This window comes from Ranitomeya variabilis, chromosome 8 (assembly GCF_051348905.1).
Source record: "Ranitomeya variabilis isolate aRanVar5 chromosome 8, aRanVar5.hap1, whole genome shotgun sequence".
In the NCBI taxonomy this organism is placed as follows: Eukaryota; Metazoa; Chordata; class Amphibia; order Anura; family Dendrobatidae; genus Ranitomeya; species Ranitomeya variabilis.
Window position 1 is genome coordinate 102,883,902 of NC_135239.1, and position 26,066 is coordinate 102,909,967.

Genomic DNA, 26,066 nt, shown 5'->3' on the forward strand with positions numbered 1-26,066 from the left:
GCAAGCTTTCGAGACTACAGTAGTATAGTATGTTGGTGAACGTGCGCCATATGTGGCAGATAATGGCTGTGACACACAGCCAGGACTTGCTTCTAACAGCCACAAGGGAAGCAGAGCTCCGCGCACAACTGTGAGCCTGTTAAATGTCACGGTCTATCTCTGACATCGGCAGCGCGCCGGTGCGTTATTCTATGTGCCCGTCAGCAGCGATGGGTTGCCATGACAGGCGGGGGTCTGTTCAAGACCTTCACGCCTGTCATCAGAGAGCTCCTTTCAAATCCGATCTATAAAAATGTAAAAATAATTCACCCGATTGGTACATAACAAAAAAAATAATAAAAACACTTTTTTTACAAATTCCCATTTTTTTCACCACTAAAATAATAAAAATCTGGATCTGTCTGGTATCGCCATAATTGTACAAATGAGAAATATTATATTGCCAGGTCATTTTTACTACACAATGTGTGCCATAAAAACAATCCCCAAAAAACAATGTCTGAATTGCATTTTTTTCGTAATATCACCGCACATGGAATTTTTTTCCCTTTTTCCAGTCCACTTTGTGGTAAAATAATTGGTGTCATTCATACGTACAAGTTGTCCTGTAAAAAACAAGCCCTATATGTCCAAGTTGACAGATAAATAAAGTTATGAATCTTGGAAGAAGAGGAGGAAAAAATTAAAAAGCAAAAACAGAAATTGTCCATGACAGGAAGGGGCTAAACAAACATTCAGAGATAACATCATGCTTCCATTAGAAATGATGCAGGTGGATAACAATCAATGGACATCCAGCAATAAATACGGATAAATTATCAGTAAATGTCTACCAAATTTTCTTGGTTCTTTTGCACAATTTTCTGCTCTTCCTCTTCTCCATTTTTCATGTACTTGACTTCTTCAACTGGTTTGATCCTGTATTCATCTGTTAAGATAAATGAGCAATAATTAGTTTTGTTCTCTAAACATTGGAACACGGAATTGTCATCAAGACATTGCATGGAAAGTGTTAAATTGCTTTGTAAATTCTTGAAATATTTTTTCATTGATTTTAAGCTAAACTGAGCTCTTGTGTATCGTGTCTTCATATCAGAGACATGAAAGATGTTTTGAAGACATTCCATTGACGTAAAATGGGTCCTGTCAGGTTTCCATTGGAGCACGGGGATATTTGGTGGAAAAGTCGTGCTGCATGCTGTTATTATTGATATTAAAAAATCCATAACCCTGCTGAAAAAAAAACAAAACACCACATGCTTCTTCGGGAACTTTTGAAAAATGCGTGTTTTGTGTGTTTGGTGGGAAAACTTATATCTGGGCTGCCATGGTATTACTATGCCATCATTCTGATTTTGAATGTATTATTTATCCAGTTTTCTTTTGGCATGTCATTTTGCTCCTCGTACGCATATGTACACACTTGGTCAAAATTGTTGGTACCCCCCTTGTTTAATGACAGACAAACCCACAATGGTCACAGAAATAACTTGAATCTGACAAAAGTAATAATAAATGAAAGATCTATGAAAATGAACAAATGAAATATGAGACATTGCTTTTCAATCATGCTTCCACAGAATTTTTTAACCCCTTACCGACATCGGGCTTAATAGTATGCCGATGTCGGTATCCCCCGCTTTGATATGAGCTCCACAGATGAGCCCACATCTTTTCCGGGACATGTCAGCTGTTTTAAACAGCTGACATGTGCCCGCAATAGCCATGGGTAGAATCGCGATCCACCCGCTGCTGTTAACTAAATTAAAAAAAGTCAAAACGCCAGAATTACTTTTTTTGGTCGCCACAACATTGCATTAAATGCAATAACGGGCGATCAAAAGAATGTATTTGCACCAATATGGTATCATTAAAAATATCAGCTTGGCATGCAAAAAATAAGGCCTCACCCAGCCCAAGATCACGAAAAATGGAGACGCTACGGATATCGGAAAATTGCGAAATTTTTTTAAAGCAACGTTTGGATTTTTTTTTCACCACTTAGACAAAAAAAACCTAGACATGTTTGGTGTCTATGAACTCATCATGACCTGGAGAGTTGTAATGGCCGGTCAGTTTTAGCATTTAGTGAACCTAGCAAATAAGCTAAACAAAAAACAAGTGTGGGATTGCACTTGTTTTGCAATATGACCGCGCTTGGAATTTTTTTCCCATTTTCTAGTAGACAAAATGGTAAAACCAATGGTGTCTTTCAAAAGTACAACTCGTCCCCCAAAAAATAAGCCCTGCCATTACCATATTGGCAGAAAAATAAAGAAGTTATGGCTCTGGGAAGCAGGGGAGCAAAAAACCAAAACGCAAAGCCGAAAACAGCTCCGGGGGTGAAGTGGTTAAAAAAATAAAACTCATGAAATAGGCCTGGACAGAAATGATGGTACCCCTTAAAATAATGTGACAAAAGGGACATGTTAAATCAAGGTGTGTCCACTAACTAGCATCACAGGTGTCTACAATCTTGGAATCACTCAGTGAGTGAGCCTGTATATAGGGCTACAGATACTCACTGTGCCGTTTGGTGACATGGTGTGTATCACACTCAACATGGTCCAGAGCGAGTGAAGGACAGAGTTGTCTCAGGAGATTAGAAAGAAAATTATAGACAAACATGTTAAAGGTAAAAGTTATAAGTTATCAAGCAGCTTGATGTTCCTGTGACTACAGTTGTTCATATTATTCAGAAATTTCCATGGGACTGTAGCCAACCTCCCTGGACGTGGCAGCAGGAGGAAAATTGATGACAAATCAAAGAAAAGGATAATATCAATGGTAACAAAAGAGCCCAGAAAAACTTTTAAACAGATTAAAGGTTAACTTCAAGCTCAAGGAACATCAGTGTCAGATCGCACCATCCGTCATTGTATGAGCCAAAGTGGACTTCATGGGAGACGACCAAAGAGGACACTATTGTTGAAAAAAATCATAAAAAAGCCAGGCTGGAATTTGCCAAACAACATGTTGACAAGCCACACAGCTTCTGGGAGAATGTCCTATGAACAGATGAGACAAAAATGGAACTTGTTGGCAAGGCACATCAACTATGTTCACAGATGGAAAAATGGAGCATATCAAGAAAAGAACACTGTCCCTACTGTGAAACATGGAGGAGGCTCAGTTAGGCTATGTGCACACGTTACGGATTTTACTGCGGATCCGCAGCGAATCTGCAGCTGCTGGTCTGCAGCAGCTTTCCATGCGTTTACAGTACAATGTAAACCTATGGAAACCGCATTCCGCAGTGCCCATGCTGCGGAAAAAAACGTGTGTAATTGCTGCTGGTTACATTCCGCAGCATGTCAATTCTTTGTGCGGATTCCGCTGCGGTTTACACCTGCTCCACAATAGGAATCCGCAGGTGTAAACCGCAGGTGGAATCCGCACTAAATCCGCATAAAAACCACGGTAAATCCGCAGGTAAAACGCAGTACCTTTTACCTGCGGATTTCTAAAATCCGCTGCGGAAAAATCCGCAGAGCTCCAAAATACGTGTGCACATACCCTTATATTCTGGGGCTGCTTTGCTGCATCTGGCACAGGGTGTCTAGAATCTGTGCAGGGTACAATGAAATTTCAAGACTATCAAGGGATTCTAGAGAGAAATGTGCTGCCCAGTGTCAGAAAGCTTGGTCTCAGTCGCAGGTCATGGGTCTTGTAACAGGATAATGACCCAAAACACACAACTAAAAACATCCAAGAATGGCTAAGAGGAAAACATTGGACTATTCTGCAGTGACCTTCTATGAGCCCTGACCTAAATCCTATTGAGCATCTTTGGAAAGAGCTGAAACGTCATCTGGAAAAGGCAACCTTCAAACACGAGACAAGTTGAACAGTTTGCTCTTGAGGAGTGGGCCAAATACCTGTCAAGAGGTGCAGAAGTCTCATTGACAGTTACAGGAATTGTTTGATTGCAGTGATTGCCTGAAAAGGTTGTGCAACAAAATATTAAGTTAAGGGTACCATCATTTCTGTCCAGGCCTATTTCAGGAGTTGTTTTTTTTTAAATTCTGTGGAAGCATGGTTGAAAAGAAATGTCTGACTTTCATTTGTTCCTTATCAGAGATTTTTTATTTATTATTACTTTTGTCAGACTCAAGTTATTTATGTGACCATTGTGGGTTTTTCTGTCATTAAAGGAGGGGTACCAGCAACTTTGACCACGTGTGTATTCTCTGAAAAAAGGTCAAGAAAGCAAAAATGTTGCCAGGGTATGTAAACTTTTGAGCACAACTGTATATGTATTCATACTACTTTTGATTAACTTTCTACATTTGTTAAATCTGCTACATATAATATATGCCCACCCAAGTTTATTGTCTAACTTGGATCAGTTGCAGAATGGAGAGCACAGGTAGGGTGATAGACAGAAATGAGGGACGAGATATAGGGTGGCACAGAACTGTCGAGAGCTCTGTGGGTGAGAGATAAGTTTATATCGTATTCTACAGCAGATGGGTAACCAGTGCAATGACTGGTACAAGGTGGAGGCATCAGCGAAGCGGCTGGACAGAAATACGACCCTGGCTGTTGCATTCATGATGGATTGGTGTGGAGAAAGTTTGGTTACAGGGAGGCTGATCAGAAGAGAGTTGCAGGATTCCAGGCAAGAACGAATAAGAACGATAGTAAATGTTTTTACAGTTTCAAAGTGAGAAAAGGTTGGATTCTGGAGATGAAGGTGGCATGAGCAAGTAAATGATTGGATCTAGAGAATAAAAGAAAGTTCTGTGTCAAATAATAGAACCCCAAGACAGTGAGCGTGCTGCTCGGGAGTTATGGTTGAACCACACAATGTAATTGCAATAATGGGAATAGGTAGGTAAGTAGATGGAGGAAACACGAGAAGCTGAGTTTTGGAGAGATTGAGTTTCAGATAGAGGGAGGACAAGATGTTAGAAACAGCTGACAGACAATCCCCGGTATTTTATATTGAGGTGGGAATGATGTCAGGAGAAGAGGTGTATAGTTGGGTGTCATCAGCATAGAGATGATACAAGAAACCCAATCTGCTGATGGTTTGCCCAATAAGGGCAGTGTATAGAGAGAAAAGTAGGTTGCCTAGGACGAAGCTTTGAGGAAACCCGATAGTAAGGGGAAGAGTAGAAGAGTAAGAGCCAGCAAAAGATACAGTGAAGGAGCGGTCAGAGAGGTAGCAGGAGAACCAGGAGAGAATGGTGTCCTTGAGACCGATAGAGCGGAGCATAGTGAAGAGGAGCTAGTGATCCACAGTGTTGAATGCTGCAGACAGATCAAGGAAAATCAGCTTGGAGGAGTGACCGTCAGATTTTGCTGTGAGGGCAGTTTCAATAGAGTGTAAAGAGCAGAAGCCAGTTTGTAAAGGGTCAAGAAGAGAGTGATCAGAGAGATAATGGATTACATGAGAATGGACCAAGCTTTACAGGAGTTTAGAGATAAAGGAAGATTAGAGAGACAGGTCTATAGTTGCCAGACCATTTCTGGTTGAAGGATGGTTTCTTAAGTAAAGGGGTTATGATGATATGTTTGAATGAAGAGGAAAGATACTGGTTGAAAGAGAGATTAAATATTTTATATAGGCAGGTAGTGACTGCTGGGGAGAGGGACTGGAGGAGATGTGAAGGAATAGGGTTACTGGTGCAGGTTGTAGGGTGAGAAGTAGCAAGAATTCTGGTCATGTCTAAGATTAACTGCAATTCATTCAATATAAAAGGACTGGAGAGGAGGGATTACATTGCCAAAATATCAACACTGAAAACAAGAAAAATCAATGAATTTGTGTCTTTACGAAGGGCGTTAATTTGGAGATAGAAATATTTGGTTTTCTGAAGAAATATTAGAAAAAACTGGTGATGGAGGGCATCTGACACGACCTATCAGCAGTTGGGTGGTTTTCTTGCAGCCTTCTGATGTTCCTGACACATGCCAATCATGTCCTATATTCAAATACCAAGATTCTGCCAGGACATATAAGTATGCACCAAGAGTCTACATTTAGTCGCTGCGCATTATATCATTTTTTTACATACGTTCCAAAAATACACATATGCATACAACTAAAATAATTACAATTTGCCTAACTAAAACTCACTTATTACCCAGTAACCATTGATCAGAGCATAATGAAGTTATAAAGAATGCTCCACACACATTCCGTTTATTAATTCAATCCAAGATTCACCCAACATATAGGAGGTAAATAGAATACAGCAACATTTTGGGTGTATCAGGTATATGATGGATAAAGCGGAAAAGCAAAAAACAAGGGTAAGGGGTTGTATACTCCTGAAGAACGCCATCATGAAGGAACAGTGAGCGAGGAGTCACTGATCTGTGTATTCTGTTTCAAAAAGTACAAACAATATATTACAACTAAACTATAAACTATATGTGTTTGAAGCATGCAGTGCGACACAGTTATTGGGTTAGTATTTTGACCATACAATCATATTTATGCAGATATTCTATCTCCGAACTACATGACCGTGGATTGGATGAAGGAGATCAGGTGATGCGTATTCATGCAATTAGGCCTAAGTATATCAACACCCTTTATCAAGGTGTGCAGAATTATTAGGCAGCAAATCTTGAAATTGCTGATATTCGGTTGTGATCATCACAGAATGATCAAAACACGGCATGTTTAAAATATGTTTTGAGAAAAAAAGACACACATTAATGGTCAAAGATTTGAGAAGAATCACACATGAAGTGACCAGGAACCTTCCAGTGCTTTCATATTCCAGAACTGCAACCTCCCTGGTGTGACTAGAAATACAAGGTATTCATTGCTCAGAGACATGGCCATAGTAATGAAGGCTGAACCCAGACCACCACCGAGCAAGGCCCAGGAGGTGAAACATCAAGACTGGGCCAACAAATATCTGAAGACAGATTTTTCAAAGGTTTCATGGACTGATGAGATGAAAGTGACTGTTGACAAACCAGATTAATGGGCACATGGCGGAATCAGTAATGGGCACAGACCTCCTCTTCCACTCAGACACCAGCAAGGTGGAGGTGGGTACTGCTATGTGCTGGTTTTCTCAAAGATGAGCTAGTTGGACATTTTTGGGCTGAAGATGGATAATAAAATTAACTCCCAAACCTACTTCTAGTTTTCAGAAGACACTTTTTTCAAGCAGTGGTACCGGAAAAAAAATCTGCATTTTTCAAGAAAACCATGATTTTTATGCAGGACAATGCGCCATTATGATTAAGGCTCTGCCCGCAGTAGGGCAGAGCATAGTCACAAGCGCGAGCCGGCGATTTCTCTGTGCAGGTGCGAGATTTCGGCCAGCTATGTGGAGGCGTCATACACATCAATTACAGCAGGAGGACTGCTATCAGCAGCCAGGAGGAGGGATAGAGAGCCATGGGGAGGGATGGAGACCACAGGAAGGCCGGCTATTGGACAAGACTGTCAGAATTAACATACAGCGCGGGAGAACTTCAAAAGGTTTTTGGGGGGAATGCGGGGGGGGGAGTCAGGGCGTTATATAACCATTGATGGACTGAAGCACAGTTTTAGATGACACAGGACAAAACTGGTGACAGGTTCTCTGTATAATAACATAGGATTTCCTTGAAACAGACAGCAGTGAGAATCCAAAGCACTATCAGATCTGGCCTCATCAGCGGCTTTACAGGATTTATAGTTATGAAAAGTAGTCTCCTAAATAACAACATGCAAAATATTTTCAAAGTTTTCCTATTGATCATCTTTAAACAATAATTAAAGGGGGGTCCAACTGTTAGATCCCAGAACAATTTTAATCCTGTCTACAGATGCCTATTTGTTTTTTTAAACTCTTTGTATTGAAAAATTCCACAAAATAATATAACAGGCATGTGACATTGCAGTGCAAAATGAGAGTAATCCAACACATCATCATTCACAATATCAATGATAAATCATACTTTCAATGACAAAGCAAACAAGTAAAATAAGTTAAAAGAACATTAAACATAATTTATTCTCAGCAACATTGCACCATCAACCAAGAAGTTCTTTATCAAGGTTCTCAGTATGTAGCAGTTCAGGTTATAATTAGCAAATATTCCTGAGTCCACATAGAGCATCACGTTCATGCACTGAAAAAGAGAAACCTTAGGGATTATATCTCGCGGTTGAAGAAATCACTGCACCAGGGGACAGATTCCTATTTGTAGTCTCTCTTGTGAAATTAATGTAGGATATAGAAACATCTGACTTAATTTGAACTAGTATCACAAATTTTGGATGACCAACCACAGAGTCATCAATATGTAAAAAAAAAATTGTACTACAAAATCAGTTTAACTTCCTTATAAATTTCATGCAAACAGAAAATACTAAAAATTAGCCGAAAACCCAAAGCATGGAAAGCCAGGGAATATCCAGACAACAAATATAAGATATATCTTTATTCAATAAAATGACAAAAAATAACAAAAAAAGTGGCACAATATATATATAAAAAAAATGTGCATGTATCAAGATACTTAATAGGTAAGTATAAAGGATAAAATCTATAAGCAAAAATATTATATATACAGCTCTGGAAAAAATTAAGAGACCACTGAAAAATGTTCAGTTTGTCTGCTTTTTCTCTTTATAGGTATATATATACCTATATATATTATATATAGGTATATTTTTGAGTAAAATGTAAATTGTTCTTTTATTCTATAAACTTCTGACAACATGTCTCCAAAGTTCCAAGCAATAATAAGTTCTGGCGCAAAAATTTAAGCAGTTCTTCTTTGTCTGATGGCTTGTGACTATCATCCTCTTGATTACATTCCAGAGGTGTTCAATTGGGTTCAGGTCTGGAGATTGGGCTGCCCATGACAGGGATTTGATGTGGTGGTCTCTTAATTTTTTCCAGAGCTGTATATATAAACCAATATTACAAGGATTAAAGGTATCTACTATATAATTGTCTAAGGGTCACTTCCGTCTTTCTGTCTGTCCTTCTGTCTGTCTTTCTGTCTGTCACGGATATTAATTGGTCGCGGCCTCTGTCTGTCATTGAAATCCAAGTCGCTGATTGGTCGCGGCAAAACGGCCACGACCAATCAGCGACGGGCACAGTCCGGTGGCAAATGGCCGCTCCTTCCTCCCCGCAGTCAGTGCCTGCTCCATAATCCCCTCCAGTCAGCGCTCACACAGGGTTAATGGCAGCGGTAGCGGACCGCGTTATGCCGCGGGTAACGCTTACCGCTGCTATTAACCCTGTGTGACCAACTTTTTACTATTGATGCTGCCTATGCGGCATCAATAGTTAAAAGATCTAATGTTAAAAATAATTTAAAAAAATAAAAAAATCATTATATACTCACCGTCCATCAGCCCCTCGGATCCAGAACAGGCCTTTCCCGCTCCTCGCGACGCTCTGGTGACCGCTTCATGCATTGCGGTCTCGCGAGACCGCTACATCATCATCTCGCGAGACCGCAAAGCACTCTTGGGACCGGAGCGCGCGAGGAGCGTCGGTAACCGCTTCGCCTGCATCCGGGGCCAACGGAAGGTGAGTATATAACTATTTTTTATTTTAATTCTTTTTTTTTAACAGGGATATGATGCCCACATTGCTATATACTGCGTGGGCTGTGCAATATACTACATGGGCTGTGCAATATAATACGTGGGCTGTGCAATGTACTACGTGGGCTGTGCAATATACTATGTGGGCTGTGCAATATACTACGTGGGCTGTGCAATATACTATGTGGGCTGTGCAATGTACTACATGGGCTGTGCAATATAATACGTGGGCTGTGCAATGTACTACATGGGCTGTGCAATATAATATGTGGGCTGTGCAATATAATACGTGGGCTGTGCAATATACTACGTGGGCTGTGCAATATAATACATGGGCTGTGCAATATAATATGTGGGCTGTGCAATGTACTACATGGGCTGTGCAATGTACTGCGTGGGCTGTGCAATATACTACGTGGGCTGTGCAATATATTACGTGGGCTGTGCAATGTACTACGTGGGCTGTGCAATGTACTGCGTGGGCTGTGCAATGTACTGCGTGGGCTGTGCAATATACTACGTGGGCTGTGCAATATACTATGTGGGCTGTGCAATATAATATGTGGGCTGTGCATGTACTACATGGGCAGTGCAATATAATACGTGGGCTGTGCAATATACTACGTTGGCTGTGTATTCAATGTATTATTCTAAAATCTTCATAAATAAACTAAATACATATTCTAGAATACCCGATGTGTTAGAATCGGGCTACCATCTAGTTAGTGACATAATCATATAAAGTATAATTGAAAACAATTACATAAAAATTCATAGACATTGGCACCAATAAAGGAATTTAATTATTGTATAAAAGTGTGTGAAAAATGTGTACAAAAGTGTGTGAAAAAATCCAAAAAAGGGGAAGCTCAAATGAGGACAAGAATATAAAGTGCAAATGGAGCGCCCCCGCGTGTAAGGGCTATGGGGTACTCGGTACCGGGTCTATCGCTCTCGATTCTAGGAATGTCACGGTGGCCCGACCCGGTCTGTGGCCCTTCTGAGGGGCGTCCAATTAAAGGTGTAGTTGTTTGTACAGTGTTCGTGACGCCACCTGTGGTATTCAGACAGGGTGACCGACGCTGCTAGGGGTCCGCTGGGGTGATGGAATGGCAGCTAGATGGTGTACCTTCCCACAGGTGAAGTATGTCCCCAGGGCTTCCCAGATGTGTAGGTGGTGATGGTGGACGTCGTAAGGCGCAATGAATAACGAGGACACAAAGGTTGCAGTCTCTTTACCCTTTACTGAAGACTTCAGAGTCCACAGTCCAGAGTACTGTTCACAGGGCAGGCTAAGTCCGGCCGGTCCGAAGGCACATCCAGAGTTCTCTTATCCAGGTGGAAATCAGTAGCCTTCCTACTAGCGCCTGTGTGTTGTAGTACCTCCCTGCTGAGCACCACGGGATAGTCCTCACAACTTTCGTGGATGTTTCTGATGTTCTCTCTCTCTGTCCCCCAGATGATATGGATAGGACAACCCGTATGACGGGGTAGGCCTGGAGCTATTTTATAGGGACCTTAGAGACGCCCCTCTCCCACAATTTGCCTCCGTGTCTTCATAGGTATTAAGGTCGGGCAGCCAACTTGGAATCGACTGTCCTGCCGGTCTCTGAAGCAATGCGTAGAGCTGCGTATTACTCCCTCGGTGTTCCGGCCACCGGCTACGCGCCTCAGAAGGAGGCTGCCGATCTTGGGGCAGCCCCTGACAGGCTGCGAGTGATGTTGATTTCAGCATCATAAATACGTTCAGAGATTTCAGAGATGCATTACCGTAGTGTTCATGTTGTGCAACCAACTTATTGCATCTTACGCTCTTCACATGTGATGGCAGGTACTATGTAAGTGCTACTAAAATTAATACAAGAATTAATGGTGGACATGCATATCTTAGTGTTATACATAATTGCACCCAATTCGCACAATTTTTTCCACTCTAAGTGCCCACGTTGCAGAATAGAAGCAAACTTTTCCGCATCAAAACCGCACTCTCTTGCCAAGGAAAGCGCTTGCGGATTTTGTCGCGTTTTTTATGCATTTTTCAAGCGTTTTTCATGCGTTTTTTTGCAAGCATTTTCCTATACAAGTCTATGGCGGCGGAATCGCCATGATTCCGCAAAGTTAATGAACATGCTGCATATTCTTCCTCGATGCGATTCTGCTGCGGAAAAATACACAGCATGGGCACAGCAATTGCGGAATGCAATTAATGGGATGCATTTTGTGAGCGTTTTTTAAGCTTTTCCGCAGCAGAAAACGTGGCGGAATTGCTTAAGAAACGCAACGTGGGCACACAGCCTTATAAAAACCAATGGTGGATGACCAATTTTCACTGTTTGTCCCATATTTTCTACCCTTATTGTATGATCACTTGGAGAAGCATAGGTTACCAATACTTGTGCCACATTTAGACACAAATTTACCGCCAGTTTGCAAGATATTTTGTAAGGATCCATCTGTGTATAAAATAGGCACTGTTGATGGCAAGAAATATACCATTAACTCCTGTATTAATTGTAGTAGCACCTACATAGTATCTGCCATCACATGTGAAGAGTAAGGCCGGCGTCACACTGGCATATTGCATCCAATGCGAGATCCATCGGATGCGATATGCTAATGACACTCGGCTCCTGCTCGCAGCAGAGCAGGAGCCGAGTGTCATATGTCTGTGCTCCGATTCTCTCGCACAGGGAGGATCGGAGCACAGCTGCGGAGGAGGCGGAGAAATGAATTTCTCCATCTCCTCCATTGCCGGAGTCCGCTTATAACGCACATCACTCGGATGATATCCGAGTGGTGTGCGCTGTCTCACTCGCACCCATAGGCTTATATGGATGCGAGTGAGCCCAGAGCTTTCCTCGGTCCGAGACAATCGCAGCATGCTGCGATTGTCTCGGACCGAAGAAAACGGCCGACAAAAAGTCGGCTGCTTGGAGCTGCCCCATATGTTAACATTGGTCCAAGTGCAATGCGATTTTGTATCGCATTGCACTCGGCCGTTTAAAACGCCAGTGTGACGCCGGCCTAACACGCAATATGTTGGTTGCACAACTTGTCAGGGGCTTCCCAGAATTTTCTTAATTGTCACTATGATTAAGAACATGAGAGTTGAAATGCATGAGACAGACTGGGTATATTCCCGGGAATTGCTCTCCTTTTTTGTTTTTGCTCTTTTTGCCTTTTCTAATGAATTTGTGAATAAACAAATTGTTTTTATCACTTTTCCCGCAGGACTTGCTGCTAGATACCGCCTCCCACCTACCGCCAAGATACCGCCAACACAGCTATGTCTCCTTGCACTGCTCATTGGTGAGCTGTAAAAACTTTTTCTTTTTTTGACCTGTTATCTATGTTACTATGTTCATTTTTTCCCCATTATAAAAGGACAAATATATTTCTTATTCACTGCAAACCACATTGGATGTTATCCACGAATATCAATCATATGGTAAATGTATTACCATTGCACAAAATGATAGAGACATACTAAGACTGATTTAGATTCACATCTGCTTTCAGAGTGATAGTTTCTCATTGCAGGTTTGTAACTTAAAAAGGGAACCTGTCACATAAAAGGGCAGCATGGAACAAATACAGGTTCACTAGGTACATAAAGCAGTATTTTATTCTGCAGCAGTGTTTCAGAGAAAACATAACTTGAAAGTGAATCAGAAATGGGCAGAAGAGTCTGGCTTCTCCACTTTAGTTTTGTCCTTCTTTGTGACCATCCCGCTTGGCTTGATTAACATGTCTCCATTTGTGTATAAAAAGAAAAATGTCAATCAAGACAAGTCAGGTAGGGAGAAGCCGGTGCGGAGTCTTTCCATGAACTTTTTTTTCCCTTTTCAGATCATTCTTTTCTTTAAAACACTTCACATATTAAAGTCTTAAATAACTGTTTGCAAAATAGGTTAAAAAGGGCCTTATTATATCCCTGCTATTCCCTATGATTATTTTTTAAATCCAACACATGGTTTTAGAGACATGGGTCATTTTAGTTAGTATGCCCAATAAGCTAATTTTTATGGTCTATACCAAGGGGTTGTTGCTCACAGGATTCTCTGTGTTTAGGGTGCTCTGCATATTTACACTGTGAGCAATGCTCTTTTAGCAAAGACCACCAAAATTAGCTTCTAGGTACACTAAATAAAAGGGACCATATCTCTAGAAGCATATGTTTCAGGAAGCAACATTGAATACTTGTTGGAGCAGAAGAAATAAACTGGCCACATTAGACCCAGTGACAGGTCTTTAAGAAATAGCTCCTCCAACATCTCAATGAAATATTGCTTTTAGAAAGTGCAAGATAGCGCTTACTGCATATGTTGGGGACACGGTCCGGGTCAGGCCACCGTGACATCCCCAGAACCGAGAGGGACCCGGTACCGAGTACCCCATTGCCCTGACGTGGGGGCGCTCCAACTTTGGCGTCACGAACAGGATCTACTTAAGCCTGAAAAATCAGGTCATGTGTGCCTAAGAACTGTGTCAGAACTGAATTGGAACTGTGATTTATTGCAAAGACTGTGTATTGCCATTTGCCGCCAAAATTCCCGCCAAAACTGCCGCCATTATAGCGCCACGAGGAGAGCAGGAGAAGAAGAAGGGCGTGGAGTTGTGGATGTAAACGAACTGAGAAGCGCGAAAAATAATGGCCGCCCAGTCTAAATATTTCTGTATCCTGAGGACGTGTCTGTCAGCAGCCGAGGTCCGCCTCCTGATTCTCCATGGCAGGCGGAGACCGAAAAAACGAAACCATTCTCCAGAAGGGGAAGAAGAAATGGAGCTGGAGATCAGAGGGGACCCTCGAAAAAGAATGGCCTTGCACAGACCCTCGTCACCGGAGGACTACTCCAATATGCCACCGCTGGAGAGCCTGGACTCCTGGGAGCTGTCTATGGAGACTCCGCTGCCTGTGCCGTCACCGGCCCTGGCGCCTTCCCCGGAGGAATGGAGTGGCGCTGAGAGAGTCATCCCATGTACAGGTACTCGGTGCCGTGGCGTACCGGGAGTCTGCCTTCCTTCCGCACCTGCTCTGTTCACCACCGCGACTGCTGGAGCCACGGCGTCCCCGTCACCAGACCCCAGACCACCGGGAGGGCATGACCTTGGGCCCTTTCCCTGGGGAGAATACCGGTGGCATCTAATCGCAGAGTACCAGCGAGAAGTGGAGTGGGAGGCCTGAGGCGAAATGCTGGATGACTCTCCACCAAAGTGGGGTGTTGTGGTGATGTACCAACCGCAAGAGGGGAAGGGTTTCATCCAAGAAATCGGATCCCAAGTGAAAGTCCATGTTACCCGGGATGAGGTGAAGTCCTGCCTGTGCGGAGACAGCGTGGATCTGGCCTTGAATCCTGGGGAGGCTGTGACTTACTGCCGGCAACAGAAGGGAAATAGCTGGTGGGCCCGGGACTTACAGAGGTGCACAACCCTCTTAGCGGTATCCAGGACCCTGGAGGAAGAACTTACCGCTGACGTGGCTGCAGCAGCCCCTGCTGTCACTTGCATCATCCACCGGACCACACAGACTTTTATTGCCACGCACGACCTGGCCGTGCAGGAAAAACAAACTCATGGTGTGTACCTGGCGCTGGGAGTGAACCTAGATTCGAGCCATCATAAGCCACCGAGGGTTACATGTCAGGTAAAGCCCTGGTGGAGACCTCCAGAATAAACCTCAGAATCACGACAATGTTAATAGTTAACTGTTCATTTCTTCTTTGCTGCTTTAAAACCTGTCCAGGGGTTAACTATTAAAGGGATCCCTTTGTTGACCCGGGATCCCTATTGTTTCAAGTTTGCACAAGTTCATCATTGCTTTTAAAGAACATTGGAATCATGGACGGTGAATGATTCATAAACTGTCGCTGTAAATAGTTTGCACCTTCTTAAAGGTGCTCTCTACTGGTTTTACATAGGAGGCTTTTACAGAGACTGCCTCTTAACAGAAACTGCTGTTAATATGCGGTAAAATAACTGCTTTGCCTTGCAGACCTGAAGAAAAACCCATTGGTGCGGCAGAATTCCGGGTCAGGATTACACGTCTTATAGCCCACCCAAGACCAACGTTCAGGGGTTCATAACGGGTCCCTCATATCACGTCATGCTGCTTTAAATAAATATCCAAAAACCCGGCACTCAACTTCAATGAAACTTGAAATTTATTGCGTAGTACAGAAAACGTTTCTGTCTCATGCGACCTTCATCAGTTACTACAATATGTACAAAATGAAAGAAATAAATAAATAAACAAAATAAACAGCAACATAAGCATAAGTATAAAACAAAAAAACGAAACAGAAGTATATACAAAAGGTGGGATACGTCATGTCTTGATTCAGATGATAGACTACATCGGGAGTACCACATAATAAACCTATATCACACTGTAAATGAATGCAGGTTAAAAAGAGAATAAAAGAAAATGCGCTAGCGTACCGTACTTAAGGGTGATTGTGTATCACTTGATGAGCGGAATTCAGTAGATCCGGTAGGAATAACTATGGATACAGAGAGTGCCCGCTGGTTTAACAAAAGATATATTGCGTGTCCATAGATTGTAGATAAGAGATACTGACCCACGTGCCCCAATCTTATATGCAATAAGATTGGTTCCGTAATCATATCTGCTAAACTTATATACCATCAAGTTATATACCATCAAGCTGTAAATTGCTAACAAATCTGTCTATTTGCATGTATTTGTCATTAAGTTGAAAATCGCTAACATATGTGTCTGTTTCTCTAGAGCCATCTTTATTGAAACCTCAGAATTATCCTCTTGTCTCTCATTACAGCGGATGTTATAGGAACAATCACCATTTCCTCATATTATTATTATTATTATTATTATTTATTGTTATAGCGCCATATATTCCATGGCGCTTTACAAGTGAGGAGGGGTATACATAATAAAAACAAGTACAATAATCTTAAACAATACAAGTCATAACTGGTACAGGAGGAGTGAGGACCCTGCCCGCGAAGGCTCACAATCTACAAGGGATGGGTGAGAATACAGTAGGTGAGGAAAGAGCTGATCATGCAGCGGTTGGTTGATCGGTGGTTACTGCAGGTTGTAGGCTTGTCGGAAGAGGTGGGTCTTCAGGTTCTTTTTGAAGGTTTCGATGGTAGGCGAGAGTCTGATGTGTTGTGGTAGAAGGTTCCAGAGTAGGGGTGATACGCGAGAGAAATCTTGTATACGATTGTGGGAAGAGGAGATAAGAGGGGAGTAGAGAAGGAGATCTTGTGAGGATCGGAGGTTGCGTGTAGGTAAGTACCGGGAGACGAGGTCACAGATGTATGGAGGAGACAGGTTGAGGATGGCTTTGTATGTCATCGTTAGGGTTTTGTACTGGAGTCTCTGGGCAATGGGGAGCCAGTGAAGGGATTGACAGAGGGGAGAGGCCGGAGAATAGCGGGGGGACAGGTGGATTATTCGGGCAGCAGAGTTTAGAATAGATTGGAGGGGTGCAAGAGTGTTCGAGGGGAGGCCACAGAGCAGGAGGTTGCAGTAGTCGAGGCGAGAGATGATGATATCTCTTAGCGCTGTAAAACACACAATGCGTATCGCCAGGGATCTCCTTCCTTCTCTATTGGATTCACCTCCATGCTATGCACAACTTCATAAGACCCGCCTCCCATCACTAGCACCTCCGGATTGGACTATGCAAACTTGTCAATCACGGCAGCCAGACGACGCACTTCCAGTGCGTCACTTCCGGGTTTCCCTCGGCGCTCACATAATGAGCGCCTTCACCAGCGTCCATTCACCCGGACACTCACGCTGACAAGCGGTGGACACCGCGTCAAGCTCCGGATCCATTAAGGTAAACTCCTCTGGCCACCCACCCACAATATGGGACTACATGTAGCGGGGTCACAAGACTTTGAATTGACCACCGGCCCTCACAAGTATCACCACTTTTTCCACAGCTCCCAGCCCACATACGACTAGGGCAGCCATATTCCAGGTAACATACATCAGGTTGGGGCGCGTGGGTCAGCATCTCTTATCTACAATCTATGGACATGCAATATATCTTTTGTTAAACCAGCGGGCACTCTCTGTATCCATAGTTATTCCTACCGGATCTACTGAATTCCGCTCATCAAGTGATACACAATCACCCTTAAGTACGGTACGCTAGCGCATTTTCTTTTCTTCTATTTTTTACCTGCATTCATTTACAGTGTGGTATAGGTTTATTATGTGGTACTCCCGATGTAGTCTATCATGTGAATCAAGACATGACGTATCCCACCTTTTGTATATACTTCTGTTTCATTTTTTTGTTTTATACTTATGCTTATGTTGCTGTTTATTTTGTTTATTTCTTTCTTTCTTTCTTTCTTTCATTTTGTACATATTGTAGTAACTGATGAAGGTCGCATGAGACCGAAACGTTTTCTGTACTGCGCAATAAATTTCAAGTTTCATTGAAGTTGAGTGTCGGGTTTTTGGATATGTATGGTACTAAGGTGTGGGAACCTACCCGTGCACCCCCGTAGCAGTGCTCACGTTTTTTGCTCACCGCACTATTTCCCATACGTGACAGCACGCACACTTGGTCATGTCCTGCAATACTTTCTCCTACAATACTGAGGAGATTACTAACATCCTATCCCATTCTAAGTATCCGTGTGATTTCCTAAAGACCGCACCCCGGGAAACGAGGGGACGAGACCTCGAACGTGAGTTGAGGCACCACATTAATATCGAATTGCACTGTGCAACGTTGTCAGAATACCTACGAGTGCAACGCATTCCCAGAGGCCTTAGAGTTCCTTTACAGCCTACCCTTTTTCGGGATTCACCCGAATATTGCACAAAATTTGAACACATCTTAAATAAGTGCTCCCTCGATCTGATTACCCTCACTATCGAACATTTACAAAAAGAGATTGAGGCCAGTTCAGAACGGGTCAAAGCTATTGAGATTCAGCTCTCGTCCACAGGCACCCCGGAAGAACTAAACCAACTGAAAACTGAGATCAAAGCCAGGACGGATCAACATCACAGAGACACAGAGAACAGGAAACGTCTGAAGTTCGCTCGCGACACAGAGGACTACGAGTCCAGGAAGGTGTATAGATGGCAGGACAATTATTCTTCTCCTCGCTCCACCCCAAGAACAGGACATCGTTCGTCAACGGACTACTCCACCTCGGGATCCGAGCAGGACAGAAGTTCCTCCCTTCCCAACACATCCCGTTTTTTAGGGCAGCGAACCCAACGTGGAAAAAGAAGAGGACGCGGAGGGGCCAGGGACACCAGAAGAGATGCAGACCATATGCGGATCACTCGATCACAGGTACTGAATCCCTAATCGTCAACATTTCCTCCAGGACTCTGGGGACATCAGATTGTAGTGTCCTCCAAAAGGGACTCTCTTTCTGTCCCACATATCGCTATCGGACCTTTGACCTAGACATGGACCTACAAAGGTTCTTTAGGTCAATAAGACTAAAAGTGTATTTCTCTGATCCTCATAATAATATTCCAGACACCTCTAGGAATCTAGAAGTTCCCCCTCAATTACTATCAGCAGAAAGTCTAGGATTGCGCACTAAGAGTCACTTTAGACCTCCACGAGGCTCACACGCTCTAGAAACATTCATTGAGTTCAATCAGAACTCATTTCAGACACTCCGGGGTGAGGTGGAATTGGGACGCCTCCATTACCCACCAAATTTAACGTTTAGGGAATGCCAGCCAATACAATCACTTCAATCTGACTGGAGCCTTATAATTAAACCGGCGGACAAAGGAGGGGCCATAGTGGTCATGGACAAGAGCGACTATCTAAAAGAAATAATGAGACAGCTCGACAACACCACTATATACCGCAAATTAGATTCCAACCCCACTCAGTCCATCAGAAATAGGATTTCAGGGATATTACGGGAATATACCGCAGCGGGCGTCCTAGATATAAAAACTTGTAACTACCTGACAAATGACCACCCGGTTACCCCCGTTTTCTACACACTCCCCAAAATCCACAAGAACTTAGAACATCCCCCTGGGAGACCGATTGTGACAGCCACCAATTCCATATTATCTCCTATTGCAATTTTTTTAAAAAAAAGTATTAACTCCCCATATTCAGTCCACAAGTTCTTTCTTGTTGGACACAGGGGCCTTCCTGAGAACTATAGGTAGTATGAGTAATATACCACCGGACGCCATTTTAGCATCACTAGATGTGAAAGATCTGTATACTTCCATACCCCATGTAGAAGGCATTAATTCCGTTAAGAATTTTCTGTTGTCATCAGGGACAGATAAGCAACAAATAGACCTCTGTATTGACCTGCTCACCCTGGTTCTGGACTCAAACCATTTTTTGTTCCAGGACCAATTCTACGTACAGACATGGGGGACCGCGATGGGCTCCAACGTGGCGCCCCCGTACGCAAACTGCTACATGGCAGACTTCGAAGAAAGTCTAATTTATCCTGATACATGTTTCTGGGACAACGCTTTGCTATGGAAACGTTATATAGATGACATATTTTGCGTCTGGAGCGGCACGTTGGAGTCCGTCCTGTCATTTGTTCATTTTCTGAACACAGCATGGCCTGGCATATCCTTTACCATTTCTCATGACCAACACAGAATGAATTTCCTGGACACAGTTGTGATCAAGGACCACAATGGCTCTTTGAGCACGGATATCCATATAAAAAATACGGACCGCAACAACTTGCTACATTTCGGAAGTCTACATCCCCAAGCTGTAAAAAGGTCCATCCCGAAATCCCAAATCCAAAGTGTGACCCGTATTGTCTCAGATGACAAGTTACGGGCACAACGGGTAGCAGAGATGAAGGCCAAATTCCATTCCAGGGGCTATCCCGACTCCATCCTCCAAGACACCCGCACTAGCCAATATATGCAATAAGATTGGTTCCGTCATCATATATGCTAAACTTATATACCATCAAGTTATATACCATCAAGCTGTAAATTGCTAACAAATCTGTCTATTTGCATGTATTTGTCATTAAGTTGAAAATCGCTAACATATGTGTCTGTTTGTGTAGAGCCATCTTTATTGAAACCTCAGAATTATCCTCTTGTCTCTCATCACAGCGGATGTTATAGGAACAATCACCATTTCCTCATATCTCTTAGCGCTGTAAAACACACAATGCGTATTGCCAGGGATCTCCTTCCTTCTCTATTGGATTCACCTCCACGCTATGCACAACTTCATAAGACCCGCCTCCCATCACTAGCACCTCCGGATTGGACTATGCAAACTTGTAAATCACGGCAGCCAGACGACGCACTTCCGGTGCGTCACTTCCGGGTTTCCCTCGGCGCTCACATAATGGGCGCCTTCACCAGCGTCTATTCACCCGGACACTCACGCTGACAAGCGGTGGACACAGCGTCAAGCTCCGGATCCATTAAGGTAAACTCCTCTGGCCACCCACCCACAATATGGGACTACATGTAGCGGGGTCGCAAGACTTTGAATTGACCACCGGCCCTCACAAATATCACCGCTTTTTCCACAGCTCCCAGCCCACATAGGACTAGGGCAGCCATATTCCAGGTAACATACATCAGGTTGGGGCACGTGGGTCAGCATCTCTTATCTACAATCTATGGACACGCAATATATCTTTTGTTAAACCAGCGGGCACTCTCTGTATCCAGAGTTATTCCTCCTGGATCTACTGAATTCCGCTCATCAAGTGATACACAATCACCCTTAAGTACGGTACGCTAGCGCATTTTCTTTTCTTCTATTTTTTACCTGCATTCATTTACAGTGTGGTATAGGTTTATTATGTGGTACTCCCGATGTAGTCTATCATGTGAATCAAGACATGATGTATCCCACCTTTTGTATATACTTCTGTTTCGTTTTTTTGTTTTATACTTATGCTTATGTTGCTGTTTATTTTGTTTATTTATTTATTTCTTTCATTTTGTACATATTGTAGTAACTGATGAAGGTCGCATGAGACCGAAACGTTTTCTGTACTACGCAATAAATTTCAAGTTTCATTGAAGTTGAGTGTTGGGTTTTTGGATATTTATGGTACTAAGGTGTGGGAACCTACCCGTGCACCCCCGTAGCAGTGCTCACGTTTTTTTTTCACCATGCTGCTTTAAATAAACTTGGAAAATTAATGATGTGATTATTTGCACTACCTCTGAAAAGACTTGGAGTTTCCTCTTAAAGGGAATGTTTAAAAGTGATAAAGTTGCTTTAAGAAGTTGGATAGCAATAATGTTTTACATAGTGATAGTATGTAGTTAGAAAGCTAGCGATAATAAATGTTTGATAAATGTTGAGAGTAAAATGTTTAATGATGTACTTTAAATAAAATTGAGGACAAAGGAAGTTGGAAGAAAGATACAGTCTAGCCCGTAGTGGGGGTGAAACCTCTTCTGCATTTCAATAAAGTGAATCCGTAGGGGTTAGGAGTCCTCCAGAAAGCCATAGATAGATGGTTAGTAGACTTTGCACTTAGAGAAGAATAAAGAAATGTTAATTTATTGTTGTGAGATAGCACTTGTTAATTAATAGGTAGAATACCTGTATGGGTAATTGCGTTCTATAGATAGATAATAACTGTTTCCCATTTGCCTTATGCACAATGTAAATATGTTCTTGTTTGCAACGTTCAAGTGTTCTCACCTCCCATAAAGGGAAGCATTGTTATATTAATTTGTTTCATAGCATTTCAAAAATGTTGTATGTCTTTTGCTAACATGTATTGTTGTTCTTCTTTTCCCAGCCCAGGAGTGCTGGATTTAATGGGGGGGTCATTCTTCAACCAGGAGGAGTGATATTATGTCTGATGGCACTAAAGGAGTTCATCTTTCCAGGTATCCCAGCATCACAACACACTTCACACTCCAGACCACCAGGGGGAGCCATGCTCCTATCTAGTAGGGCACTCCTCACAGAAGGGTAAAACTGATGGGTTGGATAGAAAGTTAGGGAGAAGCTGGCTGGGCTTTGCCGAGGCAACACCTGTCAGGCAGACAGGGGGAAAGGAGGAACATCTGAGCTGGGATCCTGACAGAGGCCTAGCACGAGATAGAAAGCTACGGAGCTGCGCCTGCCCCACGTGCGGCAGTATCCTACGAAAGGACACGAAGAGAAGTGTATTGTAGAGAGTGAGAAATGAAGTCACAGCACAAGGAGAAAACACTGGGAGGAGTTCTGCCCCGAGACAGGCAGGCGCGTAGGCACGTAGCCGGTGGCCGGAACACCGAGGGAGTAATTGACTCTACGCATTAATTCAGAGACCGGCAGGACAGTCAATTCCAAGTTGGCTGTCCGACCTTAATACCTAAGAAGACACGGTGGCAAACTGTGGGGGTCAGGGCGTCTCTAGGGTCCCTATAAACAAGCCTCAGGAAGAAATAACATCTAGAAGATCTACAAAGGTTGTGAGGACTATCCTGTGGTGCTCAGCAGGGAAGTACTACAACACACAGGCGCTAGTAGGAAGGCTACTGATTTCCACCTGGATAAGAGAGCTCTGGATTTGGAGGTAAAGAGACTGCAACCTTGTGTCCTTGTTAATCATTGCACCTTACATCGTCCACCATCACTGTCTACACATCTGGGAAGCCCTGGGGACATACTTCACCTGTGGGAATGTAGACCATCTAGCTGCCACTCCATCACCCCAGCGGACCCCTAAGCAGCGTCGGTCACTCTGACCGAACACCACAGGTGGCGTTACGAACACTAGACAAACTACACCTTTTAATTGGACGCCCCTCACAAGGGCCACGGACAAGTTGCAGCTTTATCTTAGATACTTCAAATACGACATTAGGTTGCAGGCACTACTCCGTCCAGTTACCATGGGTGACCGCATAGTTCATTAACTGACCCCCTGTCAGTGTACACAGTTCCCCATACTCAGGGTTACCTTCCAGGAGCTCCTGCTCCACACACTGACTCCTCATCAGTCCTCTCTCCTGGGGAAGCTGCCAAACTCGGATCACCGTCCCGGACAATGCCTTGCTCACCAGGCCACCTGACAGTCCAGATCCTCAGATGCGCTGTAGCTCCCCAATGCAGTGGCATCACAGACTCTGCATACATGCCTTTCCATGTGCTCTTCAGGAGGTCCTACTCTCAGGATCTTCCAACACAGGCCTCTCAGTGCGGTATTTAGTGATCCGATCCTACTCCCAGGATCTCCCAACACACAAGTCTCTCAGTATGCTATTCAGGGATCCGATCCTACTCCCAGGATCTCCCAGCACACAAGTTTTCAGGTCCACGGCCTCTCAGTGGGCTATTCAGAGATCCGGTCCACACACAGGACCTCCCAACACACAAGCCATCCAGGACCTACACACTCTCCATCACAGAGACCATGTCACCACACCATGGTCACATTATGTACCTGTAACCACTCCCAAAGGTGGGAGGTGTGTGTGGTTAGCCAGACCCACCCAGCTCTCCAGCTAACCCTGCAAGCCTCCCTTTTAACTATACAAATACTTGTGAGACTACAGGTCCCAGAAAAACAACATTACTTCAGGCTTACAGCGCAGACTCCCTCTGCAACACATACCGGCCATTTACAATCCTGCCGGTCACTGTTTCACCATCATAATCACAGATGCACCTCCATGCGCATCCCGAGGAGCACCTTCAGCACCCCCTAGCTGCAGCATGGGTCACTGCATCACAAAAGATACCAAACCACAAGCATTATTATTGTTTATTTTATTTTTTTAGTGAACTTGAAATTCAAGGCAATAAAAAACACAACAATTTAGAAAAGTTTAGTACATCTCTAGAGCTATTAATGCAGGCAGTTGAATATTAAAGTAGCTCATCACAATTAAACACGCAACTGTAATGAAAGATTAATTCTTCTTTATTCCCTTACCAGCTTTAGAAAAAGCATGTAACAAAACTCCATCAGCAGAGAAGAAAGAAGAGGGAGAACTTAAAAATATGTATCAATAGCAAAACAAACAGAGGACAAAATAGACAAATATATACAGTTGTGCTCAAAAGGTTACATACCCTGGCAGAATTTTTGCTTTCTTGGCCTTTTTTCAGAGAATATGAATGATAACTTTTTCTCCATTCATAGTCTATGGTTGGGTGAAGCCAATTATTGACAAACTACTGTGTTTTCGCTTTTTAAATCATAATGACAACTCAAAAAATCCAAATGACCCTGATCAAACGTTCACATACCCCATTTCTTAATACCGTTTATTGCTCCCTCTAACATGAATGACAGCTTGAAGTCTTTTGTGGCAGTTGTGGATGAGGTTCTTTATTTTCTCAGATGGTGAAGCTGCCCACTCTTCTTGGCAAAAAGCCTCCAGTTCCTGTAAATTCCTGGGCTGTCTAGCATGAACTGCGAGCTTGAGATCTCCACAGAGTGGCTCAATGATATTGAGGTCAGGAGACTGAGATGGCCACTCCAGGACCTTCACTTTGTTTTGCTGCAGCCAATGACAGGTCGAGTTGGCCTTGTATTTTGGATCATTGTCATGTTGGAATGTCCAAGTTCATCCCAGGTTCAGATTCCAGGGCTGATGAGTGCATATTTGCCTCCAGTATTTGCTGATAACGTGCTGCATTTATCTTTCCTTCAACTTTGACAAAGTTTCCTGTGCCTTTGTAGCTCACATATCCCCAAAACATCAGCGATCCACCTTACAGTAGGAATGGTGTTCCTTTCATCATAGGCCTTGTTCACCTCTCCCAAATATAACGTTTATATTTGTGGACAAAAAGTTAAATTTTGGTCTCATCACTCCAAATTACCTTATTCCAGAAATTTTGAGGCTTGTCTCTGTGCTTTTTTGCCTATTGCAGGCAAGATACATTGTGGAATTTGCGCAGTAATGGCTTTCGTCTGGAGACTTAACCATGCAGCCCATTTTTCTTAAAGTGCCTCCTTAGTGTGCATCTTGAAACAGCGACACCGCTAGTTTTAAGAGTTCTGTATTTAAACTGATGTTATTTGTGGGTTTTTCTTTGCATCCTGAAAAATTTTCCTGGTAGTTGTGGACGACATTTTTGTTGGCCTACCTGAAGATGGTTTTGTTTTTACAGAACCCCTGATTTTCCATTTGTTAATCACAGTTTGAACGCTGACTGGCATTATCAATTCCTTGGATATCTTTTGTATCCCTTTCTTGTTTTATACAGTTCAACTACCTTTTCCCATAGATCCGTTGACAATTCTTTTGCTTTCCCCATGACTCACAATCCAGAAACATCAGTGGCTGGAAGAAAGATGCAAGAGTCTGTCTGGATCCCAGAAACTCACTCAGCTTTTATGCACACACACCGATTACAACCAAACAGGTCACAGGTGAGGATGTTATATATATTGTGAGAAAGCAAAAGGTAAGGTCCTGGTTGGCAGATATGTGTTACCGAGGAAAGTCTGTACCAATAACACTAGGCTACGGCAGGGCCGTATTTGGCCTTCATGCTGCCCTAGGCACTTTTCATGGTTGAGCCCCTTACTGACGTCACACACTGAGTCTGTGCACACGACATCTATTTAAGGCTGA

At 43.2% G+C, this 26,066-nt stretch overlaps 1 protein-coding gene across 2 annotated transcripts in view; it reads right to left on the minus strand.

Annotated features, from left to right (window-relative positions):
* Positions 1-26,066, minus strand: part of C8H1orf21 (chromosome 8 C1orf21 homolog) — a 230,918-nt gene that overhangs the window by 52,233 nt on the left and 152,619 nt on the right. For both annotated transcript variants that reach the window (XM_077278794.1, XM_077278793.1), the window contains one exon: positions 834-928. In XM_077278794.1, coding sequence (XP_077134909.1) covers positions 834-928 — 95 coding nt within the window. The remainder of the gene's footprint in view (positions 1-833; positions 929-26,066) is intronic.